At 41.4% G+C, this 20,577-nt stretch overlaps 1 protein-coding gene across 1 annotated transcript in view; it reads right to left on the bottom strand.

The window, feature by feature from the left end:
- LOC119730247 (nuclear receptor corepressor 1-like) overlaps window positions 1–20,577 on the bottom strand; it is a 36,257-nt gene that overhangs the window by 9,774 nt on the left and 5,906 nt on the right. Inside the window, exons 3-11 of the mRNA XM_038203056.1 lie at window positions 19,676–19,807; window positions 18,607–18,660; window positions 8,064–8,209; window positions 5,501–6,488; window positions 3,640–4,390; window positions 2,884–3,092; window positions 1,681–1,890; window positions 676–825; window positions 64–114 (exon numbers count right to left, since the gene is read on the bottom strand). Of these exons, the coding sequence (XP_038058984.1) occupies window positions 64–114; window positions 676–825; window positions 1,681–1,890; window positions 2,884–3,092; window positions 3,640–4,390; window positions 5,501–6,488; window positions 8,064–8,209; window positions 18,607–18,660; window positions 19,676–19,807 (2,691 nt within the window). The remainder of the gene's footprint in view (window positions 1–63; window positions 115–675; window positions 826–1,680; window positions 1,891–2,883; window positions 3,093–3,639; window positions 4,391–5,500; window positions 6,489–8,063; window positions 8,210–18,606; window positions 18,661–19,675; window positions 19,808–20,577) is intronic.

Below are 20,577 nucleotides of genomic sequence, written 5' to 3'. Positions count from 1 at the left end.
CCTTTGCCCCCAAAATGCTGAACTACTTTTTCGTTATAAATACAAATTCAAGTATGCAAGTACCTGCAATTGTGGAGGTCCGCATGCTCATCTGTTTTGCTGTTGCAAAATCACCTGCATAGTAAAAGATATGCATGCTAAATTGGAATATAGACATTATCATTTCAGGATGGATGTGAGTGTCAAACAGCACTGCCAAAAACATTGCACTGTGAAGAGCAGTGAAGCATGACAGAATCTGCCTGCTTGCCCTGAGCCTAACACTTGGCGCCGGGATTATTTTTTGCCGTAAACTTCGATTTTTGCAAAAGGCAAAATTTTCCAGCCAACTTCTGACGTACAGCTAAACGCCAAAAATACTGATTCACAAGAGTCATTACAACAGTATCTGTACGATATTTCTTGCCGAAACCTCATATGTTTCAGTACTCTGAGTTGTGCACTTGAGCGTAAATTGTACAACAATTTATGATCAACACACGGTCCTCCTCCACAGACTTCACGGACTTTGTGTGTGTACAAAGGCACGAGGGATTAGCATGTTTAGACGTCACCCTTACTAACTCGAAACTAACTCCGTGGGCAAAAGAGTTCAAGCAAAACTTGAAGTGCAAAAGACCAGAAGGGTTAATTAGTGTGACCAATATGGAGTGGTTGAGTATTCTCCTGACATACCGGCTAGTGTTTCCTTGGAGCTGTTGAAGGACGTTGTGTCTGGCTGACTTGATCTGGCCATCAGATTCATGTAATCCCGTTGCTGTTGGTGTGCCAGGTACAATGCTGACGGATCCATGTGGGGCATGGGACGCTCAAATGGGTTGGTTGCTGCAAGAGTTTCAGTTAAAAGAGTTTCAGTTAATTTACAAATTTTCAACTTTCATATTTCTCTAAATCCCACTCATTATTGATCTGTACAATGGATATCTCAGTGAAGTTGTGATTGTTAAATGATGTCACTTGAAATAATATGAAACCCCCAAAATAGCAAAAATGTCTTCCCCTGAAATCATTTTATCTCCTAAAAAAAATGGAGCCTTGTTTAAAACAATTTCAACAAAGTTACAGGTTTTTCATTGTGCGTGCATTGAAAATGCATGTTTGCATAGGAGGGTTTTGAGGAATGATATAAATATCTGGGATATGTGTAGACAAATTGATCTGTTAATAGCCAGATTTCTGAACAACTTCCCTTGAATCTTCCCACAATGATGTTATCAATTTGTAAACAGTGATGATAACCTAACGGTGTAAAGATTCTGGGAAAGTTGTCAACCATTCTGAGACTAATGTCTAATACAATGGGCTCACTGTGGATAATCTTGTCTACAACTTCATCTGGATATTTAATGCGACTATTAAAAAATCTGCATGTAGACAGTAAACTGTAACAAAAAAGCTGCATCCTCTCTGAAAGATCCTTGTTTGTTACTTCCCATGTTTGCAGGCGTGATCCCTGGCTACATGGCATATATGTGTTAATGGCTTCTGAATAGTGCCCCTTGAACAAAGACATTGACAAAATGAGGAACCACCAACATAGGGCTGGATAGCTCAGGTGGTAGAGTACCGCACAGCAATCAGAGGTACGTGTAACACGTTCAAACCGCACTCCAGTCAAATTTTTTGTTGAACTTTAACAAAAATAGATGATAACTTGTGACAAGTGTCAGTCACGCATACCTCGTACAGTTCCACTGGTATCCACATACACCGGTGACCCTCTAGCCAATGCGTTTTCATATATACTGCGATGCATGAGTTGATCGTGACGGGAGGTTGCCTGGGTGACCCGTGGCCGGTCCCCTTCATAGGAGACCGGGGTACTTCTCGATGTGCCCGCTTCGTAACCGCTGGGAGTGGTTCGTTGACTCTCATGGTTAACTCTGGAATCTAGAGAAGGCAGAAAGGGTCAGGGAAAATATATCCTGGGAAATTATTCGCTCTTTCAGAGTGCATACACCCAAACAGCTCTTGTTTTTGTTAACATTTTCTTTTTTCCTTCCCCCTCCCTTCCTTCAGACTCCTCTCCTTCCACCCATACACTTTGGCACTTTCATAAATCCGATCGACTTCAGACTTGGCACACACTAGGGCCACCACCTGAAGGTGTATGCTGAACATTTTCATTGTGATGATGTAATCAGGCATTATGTTACGTCACATTAAAGAAGAGCTTTTTTCTCCAAAGGTTTTGTACACGTTTTCTTCAATTCATACACTTTGGCACTTTACTAGTCATCAAACCATACACACTTGGGCATTTTTCACAACTGTCTAGAAACTCCCCCACAATGCCATTATCCTCGGCAAAAGGTACAGGTCTGACTACAAGGGTCAAATGGGCAATGTCAAAATGGTCATCTCCTGCTCATAAGTCTACAAGCCCTCGAGGCTCCTAGTCATGCCAATAAACCCTTCTGTGACCCACATATAGATTTAAGGGGGAAATTTAATATCATTTGCTCTCCGGCTTTGTTGTGTTGGAAAAAAACTGAATTGCCTACAACCATTTAGTTTACCGATGGTACAGTCATGGAGCGATAACTCAATGGTACTATCAATTTTACCTCAACTGCAGCTTTTATCACAATTATCACCTTTTATCACTACATTCACAAAAAAAAAAATTATGGGAAAGCTTTGTGATACATCAAAATGATGGGAAGCTTTTGAGGCAGTAATGATACAAAAAGGACATGTGCAAATATCTTGAATATATTTGTTACGTTAAGGTTAAAAATGAATGGGTCAGAACAATTTCTTGACAGTTCACATTGTGCACTGTCTAAAACGTCCCTAAACCATAAACACAGATTATCTAAGAACCAACAATTCTTTACACTAAAAATTATTTGTCACCCCATTCTCGCACCAGATGCATACCTTTAGATCCGGAGGGTTCATGGGACTGGGATTGCATCGGTGTCCCCCTCATGATAGACCCTGCCATCTCCCGTCCCCCTCTGTTGATGGGTGTGCCCTGGGTAATGGAACCCCCTCCACCTGCTACCCCCTCCTGCCGTGGGGATGTCGCTGACGGCTGGCCCTTGACAAGGAGGCCGTCATAGCCCGCTGGGGGCCTCTCATATCGACTGGAGAAAGAGTGGGAATTCCATGTGAGATTCAGCCAAAAATATGCATTGCAAAATGACTGCATAGGTTACTGTTTGCCGGGTAAAGCATAAATAGCAGTATTCAGCTTCATTATAAAAAAAAATCTTTCAGCTTTTCAATTAACAATGGGGTGCTTATATAGTGCTCTATACCTAAGGTTTCAAAGTGCGTTACAATTATTATCCCTGTTCATCAGGAATGAGACCATTTTCTGCAGCAGCTCGAGATCAGCGCATCCTGGTCTCTACCTTCACAGGTACCCATTTGTACTTCTGAGTGGAGAGAGGCAATTGCAGTTAAGTGTCTTGCCCAAGGGCACAAGCACCATGTTCCCTGTCACAGTTCCAACCCACGTACCACGACACATGAGTCAAATATTGTAACACTTGGACCATAGCACCCCAAGAGTCAAAGGCATTCCTTGATAACCCCTCCCCCCCCATACTTGGGACCATATTTGATATTGACTTGTGATTTGACTTGTGATGGATTTGTTCTTGACTTGACTACAACTCTCAAACGCACCTTGTGGGAGGGTTGCCTGCTGTGGAGAAGTTAATAGGAGTACCCTGTGTGATAGATCCACTGTGGGGCTGGCCTAGCGGGGATGGCTTCTCAGTCTTGATGGCCTTGGGTGATAACTTGTTGATCAGCGGAGGGGGTGGTGGCACGTTCGTGGATCTGGAATGCGGGATAGGCCGGTGCTGCTGCTGCGACTGTGAAACCCTGTCCATGGGTACCAGGGCAAATGGGGAACCAGACCTGGCCGGCCGGGCTCCAGGGGCTACACCAGGAGGGGAGGAGACATGAGGGTGTTGATCCCGGTCTGGGTAGATCTCTCCATGGGCGTCTCGTGGGTAGCGGGTGCCTGGGTACAACGCCCGACCGATGGCTCCGCTTGGGTACCTCATACTGGGTATATCCGGGTGGCTGCTTCCCACTTCATAGACATCCCGATCCTGCAGCTGCTTCTGTTGCTGTTGTTGGGTTCTCTGATGGACTTGAGATGTGTGGGAGATGTGGGGCGAGACGTACGCCATGCCAGGGTCTGCTCTAGACACAGACGGCCGACGGTCTTTGCTGTCGCTGGAGTCTGCCCAGGAGGAGCTGCGCCCCGAGTGCATGTCTCTGTACATGCTCTCTGAGGAGCGGCGGCCTTCTTGGGAATCTTTGGGGTCCTTGGCAGATGCTGGACTCCGACGGGGATCGGAGAGACTCGAAGGGTTGCTTGTCACCGAGTCCTGCTGGCCGGGAGAACTAGCAGTGGAGGAATTTCCAGGAGACAAAAAGTGGATCACAAGAAATTTGAGTCATGAAATCATCACATGAAAACAGTGCCATTTCAGGCATGTGTAATTTAAAGGGCCCATGCAATGTAATTTTTGTTTAATGCAATCCTTAAAAATGCACCTTTGTGTCCCACTTAACCTTATTTTCAATTATCATTTGGACATTTTAAGGGTACTTTGGTGCCTTTTTGGTTTTAATGCGAATGCAAATTTCCATATTTATATTCATGATCAAAGGTCTGATGCCATTTCAGGCAGAAATCTCAATGTTGCAGCTATTTCAGCATCAAAAGTTTGGATGTTTTGCTGTCATAAATGTTCTTTTCTTTGCCAATTCGTTGATGTGTCAGCACATGGCGTAATCCAGTGAGCCAACTTTCTCACAAATGTTTTCAGTGAGAAAATTTTGGAATTTTTTGAACAGAAAACCCTTACTTCCTGAAATGACATCACAGCAACAGCACCCTCAACTGTCTGGAAAAGCATGGGATTTTTTACAAAATGTTTAAAGAAGTGCACTTTTCAATAAAATTAACCAACAAAGGGATGTCCACTAGTTCTCATACATTTAAGAGGAGTAGAAAGTTGCACAACATGTGTTCCAAGAAACCTTCATCTCATGGACCCTTTAAGTACAAATACAGGTAATATTAATATAAACAAATATGGGCACATGATTCACTGTACACTCACAAGCCCCCTTTTCAAGGAGAAATGATCATGCATGCAATTGCATAATTGTGGACGATCTGAACAATAGCTAGCACAATGCTTTCACCATTGAAGGGGGCCTCCGTGATAGAGTTGTTAGCGTGCTCGGAATGGTCTATAACTGGTTTTTAGATTTTTATCTTTAAAAAAATTAAGAAACTTATAAAAAATCCTGTGTATAAAGATAGTGTTACATGAAATCAATTGAGGAACCTCCTTACCAGGGTTTGTCAACTGACCCATCTTCAATGTGTGTTGGGTTATCATGAGGTGATGTGTCTTGTATATTTACCAAATTTCTTATAAACTACATTATGGTGAGAATTTTTCCAGAAACTTGAATACCGGTACTTGAAATTCATTGAGAAGATAAAGTCAACACCTACCAAGATGCCTGTCAATGGCCGAGTCAATCAAATCCTTGATGTTATTGACTTTGCCTTCCATTCCGAGATACTCGGCCAGGGTCTGGTTAGGCTTCCCCGAGCTGGTGGCATCCACAGGGGCCTCCACCCTAGATTGCCTACGTTCCGGTAGGGCCTGAGCTGGCGGCTGGGATGGAGGTTGCGATGAGGAGGAGAGTTCTCCTAATCGCTCTCTGCTGGTTGGAAGCTGGTGGAGTGAGCGGATGTATCGCTTCTCGTCGCTTGAGGAGACTTTGTCGCCTCCCTGTCCTTGACTCTCCAGGGCTCTGCGAGTCAGTGGCATCATTGAGGAGTTGGTCGGTTCTTGGATAACCACGGCTTCCACATCTTCGTCTGCACTGCAGGTAGCGCTGGAGTCGTCATCATCACGCGGGCGCGACGAAGTGAGGGTCGGTCCCGGGGGGAGTTCGGCATGGGTTGACGGCATCTCTGATGTCAGAGATGACCTGTCGGGTTGAGAGGATGGACCAGGAGGTTGCTGCGATTCTGATGTCGGCTTCTTAGCAGCGTCAGCGTCTACCATCTGCTGCTGTTTTGGTTGTTGTTCGGGGTTTGCAACCTCGCGTCTGGCCCCCTCTTGTTGTTCGCTTGCCCTACCACCACCCTTGTCGTTTCCCGACTGGTTTTTGTCATGCCCTGTGTCCGGTAAACTCCCCTTGTTGTCCCCACCGGCGCTACTCGGAGCCATCCCAGACCCTCCACTAGGAGCTCCCACCTCCATCGGCTCAGCTGCTCCAAGATCCACCTCTCCTCCGCCTCCTTTCTTAGGCTTTCTGGGCAAGCCATCTCCTTCGTTCTCGCTGGCGCTGTCAGTGTCTGAGCTCCCCAGGTCATTGTCAGCATCGTTGTCTTCGTCGCTGAACATCATGGAATCATCATCGTCATCCGACATGGCCGTCAGCGTAGAAACGGTGCTTTCTGTGGTGGAGATGCGGTGTTCCCTTTCCGCCTAAAGAATAAAGAGTATGATTTCACACTGCAATATGTTCAAGTTCTACAAATAACTTTGAGTCACCCTTTCAATTTAAAATTGCCTCCTTTGTTGCTTTTTTTGGTTAAACCTTTAAATGACTAATTAAGAAAAGAGAGTTGGTTTTTAAAAGTATCAGAACTAACAACTCCAGGTTTCTGATAGTATGCTCCAACTGTCGCCAGGAAACGAAATGAAATAATGTTCAACTCAATATTATGATCGGAGAAATCACTTCACATGGTGTATCTTCAAATTTCTCCTATATTCTATTCTTCACCGTACACAACCTAAACTTTCAATTGTGTGATTAACACCTGCAGTGCTTCCGAAAAGAAACAAAATGTACAAAGCTACCATAACGTTGGCAACATCTGTAAAAGTGGAAGCGACTGTTTGCCACCAACGTTGGTGAAGACTTGCCACAAAGGCAAACGGTCTTCCTGAGTTGTCGCGTTCATATGTTTTCCAAATTTGCCGACACGCACAATGAATGTAATGTTCCCATCATTGCTGAAATTTCCCATTTTTCTACATCTGCAGTTCGTCCATATATTGCTGGAAAACTTTCGCTTCGAGTCACAATTGATTTTTTCGAGGATTTTAAAAGTTTTTTCTTAAAAGTTGAACAAAGAAATTGACTGGAGCACGGTGTGAATCTGAAAGCGGTTCCCCAATTCGTCAATATCTTTGTTCAAAGGGCACTAGTCAGAAGCCATAAACCTGTGTACCTGTATGCCATGTAGACAGGGATCATGTCCAAAGTCACGATGCAGACCAGGAAAATAGCAAACAGGGATCTCTCAGAGAGGATACGGCTTTGTATTACAAATTCGCAAATGAACCACAAAGGAAAACTGACTAGGTGAACTGCAACATTTTTTGAAAAGTTGAGCACTAAAGCGGGGTTTGAACCTGTGACCTCCGAAACTGTTTTGGAGCTTTACCAACAAGTGACACTTGTTCGTTTGGCACATAGAGCGCCGCCATTTCGACAACAGTTTATCTACATTACAGGGTGGATAAAAAAACCGCAACCTAGATATTATTATAAATTGGAACAGAAGTAGGGCACACGTGAATCAAAGGGAGATATCTTTTGTTAGGGTTGAATCTCCTCTTTAAAATAACCCCTGATCATGTCATTACATTCACCGTTGACTGAGCAGTGACCAATTTTTGAAAGGGTCTATCAAGAGAATTTTCAATTTTTGGTTTTTGTTGTGTCAATTGTCACAGAGTGAAAGGCTATGGTTGCCAATCAAGGCAGGTGGGGGGAAAAAGAGATTTCACTATGAAAAGTGGCGCAAGCCTCTAAATAGACCCTTTCATAAAATTGGTCACTGCTCAGTCAACCGTGAATGTAATGACATGACCAGGGTGTCATTTTAAAGAGGAGATTCGACCCTAACAGAGGATATCTCTCTTTGATTCACATGTGCCCTACTTTTGTTCCAATTAGCAATAATATTTCGGTTTCGGTTTTTTTTATCCACCCTGCATAGTTCCATTAGGAGGTTGTATGTTTGCAAGGCCTTGCTACCATCAGCATACCTTAGCTTTCCTGTTGTGCTCCTCCAGGATTTGCTCCAGGTTAAATTTCCTCTTGTAGTTGAAGTAGAAGTTCTTGCACTGAGCTTCTGTCTTGGTACCGACGGATTTGGAAATGGAGGCCCAGTCTCGGCCATGTTTCAGCAAACCTTCACAGAACAGAAAACAGTGGATGAGTCAATGTGTGACAGAAACAACAAAACTTAAGTAAAGGTCTACTGTCTGATGAACAGAACATGGGCTTATCCGCATTTTACCTTATGAGTTGATGCTGTTTAGCTAATGTGCAGTCATGTAAATGATCCATTTAATGTATGATCAGAGTTCCATAGCAATACCTTTTATTCTTATTATATTTTTTGGGTTATTTCACATGGAATGACTCGGAAGGCTCCTAATGAAGTTCATAATGTTGGGGTTAAGGAAAGAAGGACAGGTAAATATATAGGGATAGAGGTATGCATGAAGAACAAGTAAATATCAACAAACCAGATTATGATTCCCTTCTACATCAATCTCTCATATTCATCAAACCAAATTTCTTTTTTTTTAAATTCATCTACCGACGTCCACATGTTTCACTCTTTTTCAACCTCCATCCACGACTTAAAGTGTTCGGCCACCAGATCCTCAAATTGCCTGCAACTCGATATGATTGCCTCCCTTATAGCACAACATGGCGGTGTTATAGAGTCCGCGTCCTCCGGTTAAAAAAATACTCATTGGTCAATCACTGATCCAACATCTCAAGATGAGACTGCGACTAAAAAGTGAATTCACAAAATGTGGGCAGGTTTTGTAACATCAGCAATCTAAGTTTGTAGAGTTAACAATTGCAAGCATTATTCTAGAACAAATCAACATACATTTTCGTACCTCATCGAAACAAAATGACCTTCTTGTGTACAAAGATATCATAACACACATGAGAAATTTCAAGTTTTGAATATTCATCGCTTCAATGAAAAGTCACGTTTATTCATGTTCTTTCTTTTCTTTTCATTGGGGGGCTGTGGTCCAATGGTTACGGTGTTTGACTTGTGTACTGTGGTACTGTCGAATCCTGACGAGGAACATGGTCCTTGTGCTCTTGAGCAAGGCACTTTACCATTATTGCTTCATCCTTTGGATGGGACGTAAAGCCACAGGTCCCGTGTGTTGTGTAAAACATGTTAAAGAACCCAGTAACACTTATCGCTAAGAGATAGGGTTTGCCCCGGTGTTTCTGGCAGTGGCTGCAATATGCGCCGCAGCATCTTGTATGTCCTTATAAAGGTGCTACATAATGGGTCTCATATTTCTCATCAATTTCTTTTACCTGTCTTTAAAAATAGAACAAACATTTTGGCAGGGTTATTCCATCAAATAAGATCATCATTACAATACAGAAACAGTAAGATATGCTGCAAAAATTCAAACTACTCAGCGTTTTTGTACAGGGACGCTGACCTGACACTGAAGGATAAGAGAATATATATGGAGAACGCCGAAATGATCTTGCTTGTTTTCATATTCGTTTACATTTTCATTTTCTTGTTAAAACAGTAAAGATTTTACAAATGAAACTAAAATCAAAACCTTAAGAAAACATTTCTCACTCTGTTGTATGATTTTATTACAGTGCTGTGAAAACAACAGAAACAAAAGTTACATTTTAGTAGCTCAGGCCAAATAAACAAGTTTCTCGTCCTGAATTTTTGAGAGAAAAAAAAGAGGCGGCCCTTTCTTTTACTCAAGATGGCGGATTTTCCAAGATGGCGGATGGATTCCTCCATTTTCTCAACTGTTTTGCTCATACTTCTGTGTCCAAAGGAGCTGTCACCCTTTCTACAAGATTTTAAACTTGCAAATACATAGCTACAATTTTGCTGGACACATACAGGGTGAGTTAAAAAAGTGTGGAACCCAAACCCCAAAAGTTATATTTGATATTTAAAAAATATGTAGCACCAAAAATAATAATGACTGGAAAGCTAATTTCATAGGCTACTTTTAGATGAAAACATTACTGAAATTGCTCAATCTGTTCAAAGAATATCACCATTTAAACACAATGACCCCAAAACCTGTTTTGTCCGAAAATGCGATTTCTAGAATCTTCATCACAATTATCTTCAAACATCACCAGCGATAAAACCTCAGTTTAAAAGTTAAAAACATTCAACAAAGTCATTTTGAAGGCCCGTCTTTAAAAAAAAAAGGGATTTCATAAATCATATTGTTTGCCTAACCAGGGTTGTTAATAAAGATATTGTGTAATACAGTTGTTGAGATTTAAAGTATACTGTATCATTTTCTTTGTTGTTGCAAACACTCAGAATACACAATAAATTGGGTTTTTTTTTAGACGAAATAGGTTTGGTTTCCACGTTTTTTGACTCACTCTGTATAACAAGACAAAATATATTGTACATGTAATCCAAAATGAAGAAAGGAGGTGGGTGGGGAAAAGGAAGCAGACAGGGTAAAGAAACGTGTTAATTTTTCACTTGATCTTACAGAAACAAGGAAAGGACAAATTAGAAGGAAACGTGAAGAAACTTTTAGTTTCAACTCCAGATTTCTCAATGTCTTATATTCCCTGTTAGTATAAAACTGGAGTGATCTTGTGATAGGGCAGACCACTCTTTGTTGCACCTGAGCACAATGTTAGACATGGAAATCAATGCTACAATGAATATGAACTATGGGTGATGGCTACCAAAACGGCTCCTCTTCATTGACTGACAGAGTCTGGAGGGACTATCAAGACAGTTTAGAAGAAACTAGTCAAATACTGCAGCTCAGCATTGAAATAGTTGCACCAATAGGCCTCTTCTTGAACTTTGTCTTTCTCTTCACAGTCATTCGAGTGAAGTCCATGCGTACAATCATCAATATCTACTTATTCAATCTGGCTGTAGCTGACTCATTCTACCTTATGACTGACTTTATAGCTGCACTGTTTTCACCTTCAGAATACAACACACTAGGCCAAACAGCCATCCTAAGTGTGCGGTACACGTTCATAGCAGCTTCTAATTTCTTTGTGGTTACCATAGCAGCTGAGAGATTCTCTGCAGTGCGCAATCCTCTGACATTTAAAGAAAAGGCCTCTAAATCTCGAGCAGCAAAGATATCAGCAGGAATCTGGGTGCCTACAATTATTGTTGGTGTGATTCTAGTATTCTTACCAGAGACAGTCTTCACTGAAATCCTCTTTTGGATTCATTTCCTTATCAGCATTGTCTGTTTAATAGTCACTCTTGCTTTGTACATCTATGTAATAGTGAAAGTACGCAAGCAATCCGCCCTGTTGCCAAACCGTCCCAAGCCAGCAGGCAAGGTCCTCTGTATGGTTACAACCAATACTGCTGTTTTCTTCATTCTGAACTCGCTGTCCATTGCAGCTGGAAGTATAGTAATCAAGTTAATAGATTATTCATGGCCTGCCCAGGCTGTTGCGTTTGTAGAACTTGCGAAAAAAAGTGATATTGTGAGTACATGTTCCAATATCTTGCAACTCATCAACAGCTCAATCAATTCCCTAGTCTACAGTGCCACAAACGCTGACTATCGTACAGCTGTAGTTGAGGCTTTCTCATTCCTGAAACTGTGCTGTCGTTGCTGCCAAAGACGGAATCCCAGCCGACCATCGCAGCCAGGGAAGCAGATTGAGCTTCGTGTGATTCCACAGGCAGAAAATGACCAAGAGCACCGTGCTGCCAGGCCAAGCAGCAGCAAGCCACCAAGCCAAGGGCATGTACAACACACAGAGAGTCAGCAGTCACTGGACAGCTGTCAAGAACAATGTTCCAGGCAAAACAGCAGCAAGGCATCTACATGTATGCACAGTCAGCAGCATGTTCAAGTGCATGTTGAGGTACATGCAGAACCAGCGGAGACCCCAGCGCTTGCAAGTTCTCATCAGGAACAATGCTCTAGTTTGACTGACTGCAAGCCATCCATGCAAGGGGAACAGTGTGTACATCCAGAACCAGCAGAGAGCCAGCAGTCACTTGCAAGTACTCAGGAACAATGTCCTGGGCTGACTGGCATCGAGCCATCAGCACAAGGGCAGCAGTATGTACATCAAGAGTCAATTGTTTGAAAGGTGTCAAGAACAATGTTCTCTGGTAACTGATGAGTGCAAGCCATCAATGCAAGGGGAACCGAGTGGAAACTGACTGATGGAGACGACGATTGTTATAGCTGTAACCTGACAGTCTGAAAACCTGTTTACACATGTACATTTAGATCACGCAAATGGGAGTGCCAAGTAAATTTGATGCGAAGAAACTAAAACAAGAAATTTGCTTTGGAAAGGAACGGTGAGAACTAATAATTTAGTGATGTATGCGTACTGGTATTTGATGGGATGAAAGATTAACCCTAACAGAACTCAACCCATCAAACCCCATTCATTTGTTGGAATCTGTCAGGATGGGTACAGTACCCCTAAAAATGACAGACTTTTACATTGGGTTGGCACACCTCCAGGAACAAAGTCAGAAATATGTGTGTGCAGTTTCCAACACGGTGCTGGAATTTGCCAGGATGGGTATTGTTCCTAGTACAATGTAAATCATGCTAGGGAGTTAGGGTTAAAAAGAACTCTTCATGACAATTAAGCAACAGAATTTGATAACAGAAATGAGGTTTTGGTTTGTACTTATCAAGAGTAAGTATTATACTGTTTACATACACAGTGCATACTGTGATTATCTTTGTATGAGAAAACCAGCAAAGGTAATTACATGTGTCCATGTAACCCTTCCATTGTAAATATCTACTTAACAATAACTTGTCGTAATTCCAGTCACACATACATGTACATTGTAAATTTTCTGCTCAAAAGTTGCATCAAATTATGTGTACGCTTGGATCACCATACCACCTGTGCAAGTCTGAAAATAATGTTGTACAAACCGGTCCGAAACCAAAATTGACCCGACCCAAAACCGAATTCGGGTCAGGTCGGAGCGGTTTTTCCATCATTTCAGTTGGGTGTTGGTTTTGCATTTGGATTCGGGTTGGGTCAATTAAGTTAACCCTCTTTGTGTAAAACCCGAAATAAACCAAAGTAAAACGAAAAAAAACCCACAAAAAAACCAAAACACAAAACAATGCTTGACCTGTTTAAAGTTTTGTGTTCATAGAAGCTGAAAAACCGATAAAAATAGGCTGTTCTTTTAGTTTGGTTGTCTGACCCTACTTCAGGCCGAACGGAGTAATTTATACATGTTGGAGAGTTGTCAGTTCAGGGAAACAGACTAGCTGGCTTGCACCTGTTCAAAGTTGTGTACCTGATTGCAAACAAAATGTGGACTAACTAAATTTGGTAAATTGGGGGCAGTATTTGAAAAAAGTTATTTTTTTTTCCAATGATGGTTTGCCGACTACTGTTGGAAATTGATACAAAAATTCCACTTTTGGGCGAAGTTTTTTATGTGATGTAAATACAAATGATTACTGTTCACTAAAGTGTTGCTAGTAGGTAGACTAAAAATACAAAATTTCTTAAGACGCTTCGTAAGATGAACTTTCTGTGCATAAATTAGCATACTTTTAATTACAAAATGCCACACATGTGATTGATCAAAATGTCACACATGTGACCACTGAACAATTCCCATTTAGTAAAACAAAAGCAGAGGTTGTACATTGTTTATACATTCTGTAAATGTGGACCATGATCACTTGCAATCTGATGCCATTTCCATGTGAATACTAGAATTCTTAAATCTGCCTTCCCGGTTTGTTTTAATCATTTAACTTGAACAAACTTTTTTGCAGGGTTATTCCATCAAATAAGATCATCATTACAATACAGAAACAGTAAGATATGCTGCAAAAAATTCAACCTACTCAGCATTTGTGTACAGGGACACTGACCTGACACTGAAGGATAAGAGAAGAGAACACCGAAACGATCTTGCTTGTTTTCATATTCCTTTACATTTTCATTTTCTTGTTAAAATACATGTAGTAAATATTTCACGAATGAAACTAAAATCAAAACCTTAAGAAAACATTTCTCACTCTGTTGTATTATTTTATTACAGTGTGAAAACAACAGAAACAAAAGTTACACTTTAGTAGCTCAGGCCAAATAAACAAGTTTCTCGTCCTGAATTTTTGAAAAGAAAAAAAAGGCGGACCTTTCTTTTACTCAAGATGGTAGATTTCTAAGATGGTGGATGGATTTTTCCATTTTCTCAATTCTTTTCCTCATACTTCTGTGTCCAAAGGAGCTGTCACCCTTTCTACAAGATTTCAAACTTGCAAATACATAGCTAGAATTGTCATGATTGTGCTGGACACATACAGGGCGAGTTAAATAATGCGGAACCCAAACCCCAAAAGTTATATTTGATGTTTAAAAAAATCTGGAGCACCAAAAATAATAATGACTGGAAAGCCAATTTCATAGGCTACTTTTAGATGAAAACATTACTGAAATTGCTCAATCCGTTCAAAGAATATCACCATTAAGACACAATGACCCCAAAACCTGTTTTGTCCAAAAATGCGATTTCAAGAATCGTTGTCACAATTGTCTTCAAACATCACGAGCGATAAAACCTCAGTTTAAAAGTTAAAAATATTCAACACAGTCATTTTGAAGCCCCGTCTTTAAAAAACAATTGGATTTTATAAATCATATTGTTTGCCTAACCAGGGTTGTTAATAAAGATATTGTGTAATACAGCTGTTGAAACAAGTATTCTGTCTCGTTTTCTTTGTTGTTCCAAACAGTCAGAATACACAATGAATTGCTTTTGGGGGGGGGGGGGGGGAGACGAAACAGGTTTTAGGGTCATTGTGTTTAAATGCTGATATTCTTTGCACTGATTGAGCAATTTAAGGAATTTTTTTCATCTCAAAGTAGTTTTTTAAATTGGCTTTCCAGTCATTATTATTTTTGGTGCTACATATTTTGTTAAATATGAAAAATATTTTTGGGGGTTTGGGTTCCGCTTTTTTGACTCATCCTGTATAACAAGACAAAATATATTGTACATGTATGATTTAAAAAATGAAGAAAGGAGGTGGGTGAGGGAGGGAAGCAGGCAGGAACAAGAAACATGTTCATATTTTCACTTGGTCTTACAGAAACAAGGAAAGGAAAAATAAGAAGGAAACGTGAAGAAGCTTTTAGTTTCAACTCCAGATTTCTCAAGGTTTTATATTCCCAGTTAGTATAAAACTGGAGTGATCTTGTGATAGGGCAGACCACTCTTTGTTGCACCTGAGCACAATGTTAGACATGGACATCAATGCTACAATGAACATGAACTATGGGTGATGGCTACCAAGACGGCTCCTCTTCATCGATTGAGAGGCTCCGGAGGGACTTTCAAGACAGTGTATATGAAAATATAGAAATATATAACCTCAGCATGGAAATCATTGCACCGCTTGGCCTTTTCTTGAACTTTGTCTTTCTCTTCACAGTCATTCGAATGAAGTCCATGCGTACAATCATCAACATCTACTTATCCAATCTGGCTGTGGCTGACTCGCTCTTCCTTACGACTGACTTTATAGCTGCACTGTTTTCACCTTCAGAGTACAACTTCTCACAAGCCCAAACAGCATTTCAAATTGTGCGGTACACATTCCTAGCAGCTTCTAATTTCTTTGTGGTTACCATAGCAGCTGAGAGATTCTCTGCAGTGCGCAATCCTCTGACATCTAAAAAAAAAGCCTCTAAATCTCGAGCAGCAAAGATATCAGCAGGAATCAGGGTGCCAACAGTTATTGTTGGTGTGATTCTGGTATTCATACCAGAGCCTGTCTTCTCTTATGTCATCCTTTGGATTAATTTTCTTATCAACATTGTCTGTTTAATAGTCACTCTCTTGTTTTGTACATCTATGTAGTGGTGAAAGTTCGCAAGCAATCCGCCCTCTTGCCCAACCGTCCCAAGCCAGCAGGCAAGGTCCTCTGTATGGTTACAACCAATACTGCTGTTTTCTTCATTCTGAACTCGTTGGACATTGCAGATACAGTCATGACAATCAAATTAGTGTATTTTTCTGGGTCTGTCAAGCCTATTGCGTCTGTAGAACTCGCAAAAAATGGTATGATCGTGGCTCTGTGTACCGTTATCTTGCAACTCATCAATAGCTCAATCAATTCCCTAGTCTACAGTGCCACAAACGCTGACTATCGTACAGCTGTAGTTGAGGCTTTCTCATTCCTGAAACTGTGCTGTCGCTGCTGCCCAAGACGGAATCCCAGCCGACCATTGAAGCCAGGGAAGCAGATTGAGCTTCGCGTGATTCCACAGGCAGAAAATGACCAAGAGCACCGTGCTGCCAGGCCAAGCAGCAGCAAGCCACCAAGCCAAGGGCATGCACAACACACAGAGAGTCAGCAATCACAGGACAGCTGTCAAGAACAATGTTCCAGGCAAAACAGCAGCAAGGCATCCATGCACACTCAGCACCATGTTCAAGTGCACGTTGAGGTACATGCAGAACCAGCGGGGACCCCAGCGCTTGCAAGTTCTCATCAGGAACAATGCTCTAGTCTGACTGACTGCAAGCCATCTATACAAGGGGAACAGTGTGTACATCCAGAACCAGCAGAGAGCCAGCAGTCACTTGCAAGTACTCAGGAACAATGCCCTGGGCTGACTGGCACCGAGCCATCAGCACAAGGGCAGCAGTATGCACATCAAGAGTCAATCGTTTGAAAGGTGTCAAGAACAATGTTCTTTGGTAACTGATGAGTGCAAGCCATCCATGCAAGGGGAACTGAGTGGGAACTGAGTGGAAACTGACTGATGGACACGAACAGTGTTAAAGCTGCAACCTGACAGTCTGAAAACCTGTTTACACGTGTACATATAGATCACGCAAATAGGAGTGCCAAGTAAATTTGATGTGAAGAAACTAAAACAAGAAATTTGCTTTGGAAAGGAATGGTGAGAACTAATAATTTAGTGATGTATGCGTACTGGTATTTGATGGTATGAAAGATTAACCCTAACAGAACTCAACCCATCAAACCCCATTCATTTGTTGGAATCTGTCAGGATGGGTACAGTACCCCTAAACTGACAGACTTTTACATTGGGTTGGCACACCTCCAGAAACAAAGTCAGAAATGTGTGTGTGCAGTTTCCAACACGGTGCTGGAATTTGCCAGGATGGGTATGGTTCCTAGTAGATCAAGCTAGGGAGTTAGGGTTAAAAAGAACTCTTCATGACAATTAGACAACAGAATTTGATAACAGAAATGAGGTTTTGGTTTGTCCTTATACTGTACTATTATACTGTTTACATATACAGTGCATACTGTGATTACCTTTTGGTGAGAAAACCAGCAAAGGTAGTTACATGTGTCCATGTAACCCTTCCATTGTAAATATTTCCTTTAAAGAGACGAAAAACACCTTGTCGTAATTCCTGTCACACATACATTGTAAATACATGTATTCTGCTAAAAAGTTGCATCAAATTATGTGCGCACTTGGATTACCATACCACCTGTGCAAGTCTGAAAAAATGTTGCACAAACCTGACCTCAAACCGAAACTGACCCAACCTGACACTGACTTTGGCTCTGGTCGGGTCAGGTCGATTTTGCCATCATTTCAGTTGGGTCGGGTAGGTTTCAGTTTTGCGTTTGGATATTCAGGTTAGGTCAATTCAGTTAAGCATTTTTGCAAAATATGCTGTTCTTGTAGTCTGGTTGTCTGACCCTAATTCAGACCATATGGAGTAATTTTTAGACGTTGGGGGGTTGTCAGGTCAAGGAACCAGACTAACTGGCTTGCACCTGTTCACAGACGCGTTACCGATTGCAAACAAAATGTGGATTAACTAAATTTGGTAAACTGGAGGTAGTATTTGAAATAAGTCAGTTCTTTTCCAATGATGATTAGCCGTCCATCATTGGATATTGATACAAAAAATCCACTTTTCTTGAAAATGGCAGCACACAAGGTGCCATGATTTCCCAGGATGCTTGAGACTATTATTCACTTACATGTACAGTCAAGTAAGGTATTTCATAATATTTAGTACTTTTGGTTTTTTGATGTTTACAAATGTTGCATTTAACTAAAACAAAAGGTATATAAAGGATTTCAAAGTTCTCCAAAAATCACATAAACAAATTTTAGCTGATCATTATTTTAACATGATTTTGGAGAATCAGTCACAATGCTTTTTTTGGTAAATTCTCAGTAAGGTATTTTACAGCCATCTTATTATCTCATAATTGATGTATGTACTTCATCAGGACAATTAAATCAGCCTTAGCACTTTACGGGGCGCAATGTATGGCTCTGCTAACCACAGAATCCACGCTTACAATCACCATTCTGTGCTAACCACGCTAGCAGAAAAACTCTGTGCTAACCCTGTAAGCAAAGAATTGTTAGTTACCGGATGTACGCATGCGCAGAAGCCAAACATCCTCACTATCCCATGAAATACGCTTACCATAAGCACCAAATTTTCTGCTACTTAAAGCAGGGATTTTTGCTAAGCAGGTTTGATAGACATGGATACTGCTGGAATGGAATTTAATGAAAAGATTTTAAGCAAACCTTCTTTGGCAATCTCCATCTCCTCTTCAGTCCATCTTGAGGTTTCGTTGATGACTGCAGCAGAAACAAAAAAAATCCAACTCCATTTTATATTTGGTATGTACAGTGAATGACAAGTGTAACTACATGTAATATGCCCTGTGTACAGTGAACACATTAATTCATTCATAAATATTGAACAATCCGAGTTGCCCACTTTGTTGTGACAGGCCTCTCTCAAAGACTGCCATCTCTGTAGGAGAACTGCAGTGCGTATTTTACGCAATCAAGCACGCCTTGGGCAGTGTTAAAAATGTTCCAATCAAGCGCACTTGTTGCTCGAAACGAGTTCGAAATATAACGCAGCCAATACGCGTTATGCAAGTTGACGTTCAAAATGCCGATGCAAGTGGCTGGTCTGTAGGAACTGATGTCATTTGAGAGAGACCTATTACTAGGCTGGCTTTACACTCGAAAGCTCGCTTTGGTATTTCACACAATGCACTCCCTTCAGAGACATGGAGTCTGGTTGGCATAGCGGTACTTTTCTCGCCTTCCACTGCCCGTGACCCGGGTTTCGATTCCTGCCTGGGCCACCATGTGGATTGGGTTTTCAGTCCCTACCTGATTCTGTGGGTTTCCTCAGAATATTCTTCTGGGGTTTTCCTCCCACCTCTAAAACTGTCATTTCTTCTCATTGTCTCCTCTCTACAGGTTTCGTCAGGCTTGCGAGCCACAGTGCCTAGGGCACTTTTGAGTAATCATGGTTGATGGTTTATTACCGAAATAATTAGAAATCATAAACAAAATGACCAACAACATTTTGCACAGGTTGTGTGTGTTTTTCAAAAAATCTTTTCAGGATGTGCAAATTTTGTGGCAATTGTATGCCAAGTTACTAAATTGGGCCTTAACAATGCGCAAGACTGATAAGCAGTGAATTATTCCCAAAATAATTAAATTTCCAAGATTCCATGTGGAATATTTTCAACTTAATGAGGTTACTTGGAAGTCAATAGGTGATGTAGCACAGACAAGAAAAATGTCTATGGGAATCTTTTTTTTTACTTCAGAAATTGAAAGTTTATACCTGGTTCTTGTCCATCCGGTGGTGGCGTGGTCCCAGTGCCTTCTAGCTCTGTCCCGTCCGTGCCTAGCTTCCTAGCGATACGATTGAAGCACGCTGCACAACACTTGTTGGTGATCTGGTCCACTGGTAGGCCTGGTGTAAAAACATCCAACATACAGTCAATTGACCTATCACCGTTTGCGAATTAGCCATGCCCCTTGGACAATCCTATGGAACTTTTGTACGTGAGTTTTGTTTGTCTCAGATTTTGGGGGTACCATGTCCATTTGTATATCATGTTATTGGACAATATTTCACAAGCTGCGTTGACACAATTCTACTAATACTTTAATAATCAATTAACCCTTCCAGTGGGGAGTCAATATTCAGAGCAATAGGTACCTCCCTTCAAAACCCTGCAGGTCAGTTTCAGGTGAAGGGATACGAAGTGTTAAAGTAACTGAGTCACACAGAGAGTCCTTAAAAAAAAGCACTGTGGAGAGCAGTGAAGCGTGACTGAATCTGCCTGCGTGCCCTGAGCTTAACCACACAAAAGAATTGTGCAGGGATTTGAAATGTTATCCATACTCCACAGATTACATCAAAGGAATTTAAATGTGGGTGCTGACTCTACGGGCAAATGAGGCTTTGCAACCCTTGAAGGGTTGTGAAGTGTAGAAGACTAGGAAGGTCAAAGGAGCACCTTCAAGAGAATTTGTCTATGTGGGTTCGAAAACCCTTTTACTACCAAACAATGTTAGTTGAAAAGTCGTTAAAAAGTAGTACACAAACGTTCGCGCAAATATACTTTGGAAATTTGCTGTTTTCGTGTAATTACTATCGAGCTGTTGGAGAACTACCGGGGTACCTGTCATTCTAGCCATGCATTTCTCTTTTCAAATTATTCTTCAAACATGCGTGTG

This window comes from Patiria miniata, unplaced genomic scaffold (assembly GCF_015706575.1).
Source record: "Patiria miniata isolate m_02_andy unplaced genomic scaffold, ASM1570657v1 HiC_scaffold_22, whole genome shotgun sequence".
In the NCBI taxonomy this organism is placed as follows: Eukaryota; Metazoa; Echinodermata; class Asteroidea; order Valvatida; family Asterinidae; genus Patiria; species Patiria miniata.
The sequence above is the reverse complement of the archived record's forward strand: the minus strand, read 5'-3'. Positions and strand labels throughout refer to the sequence as shown.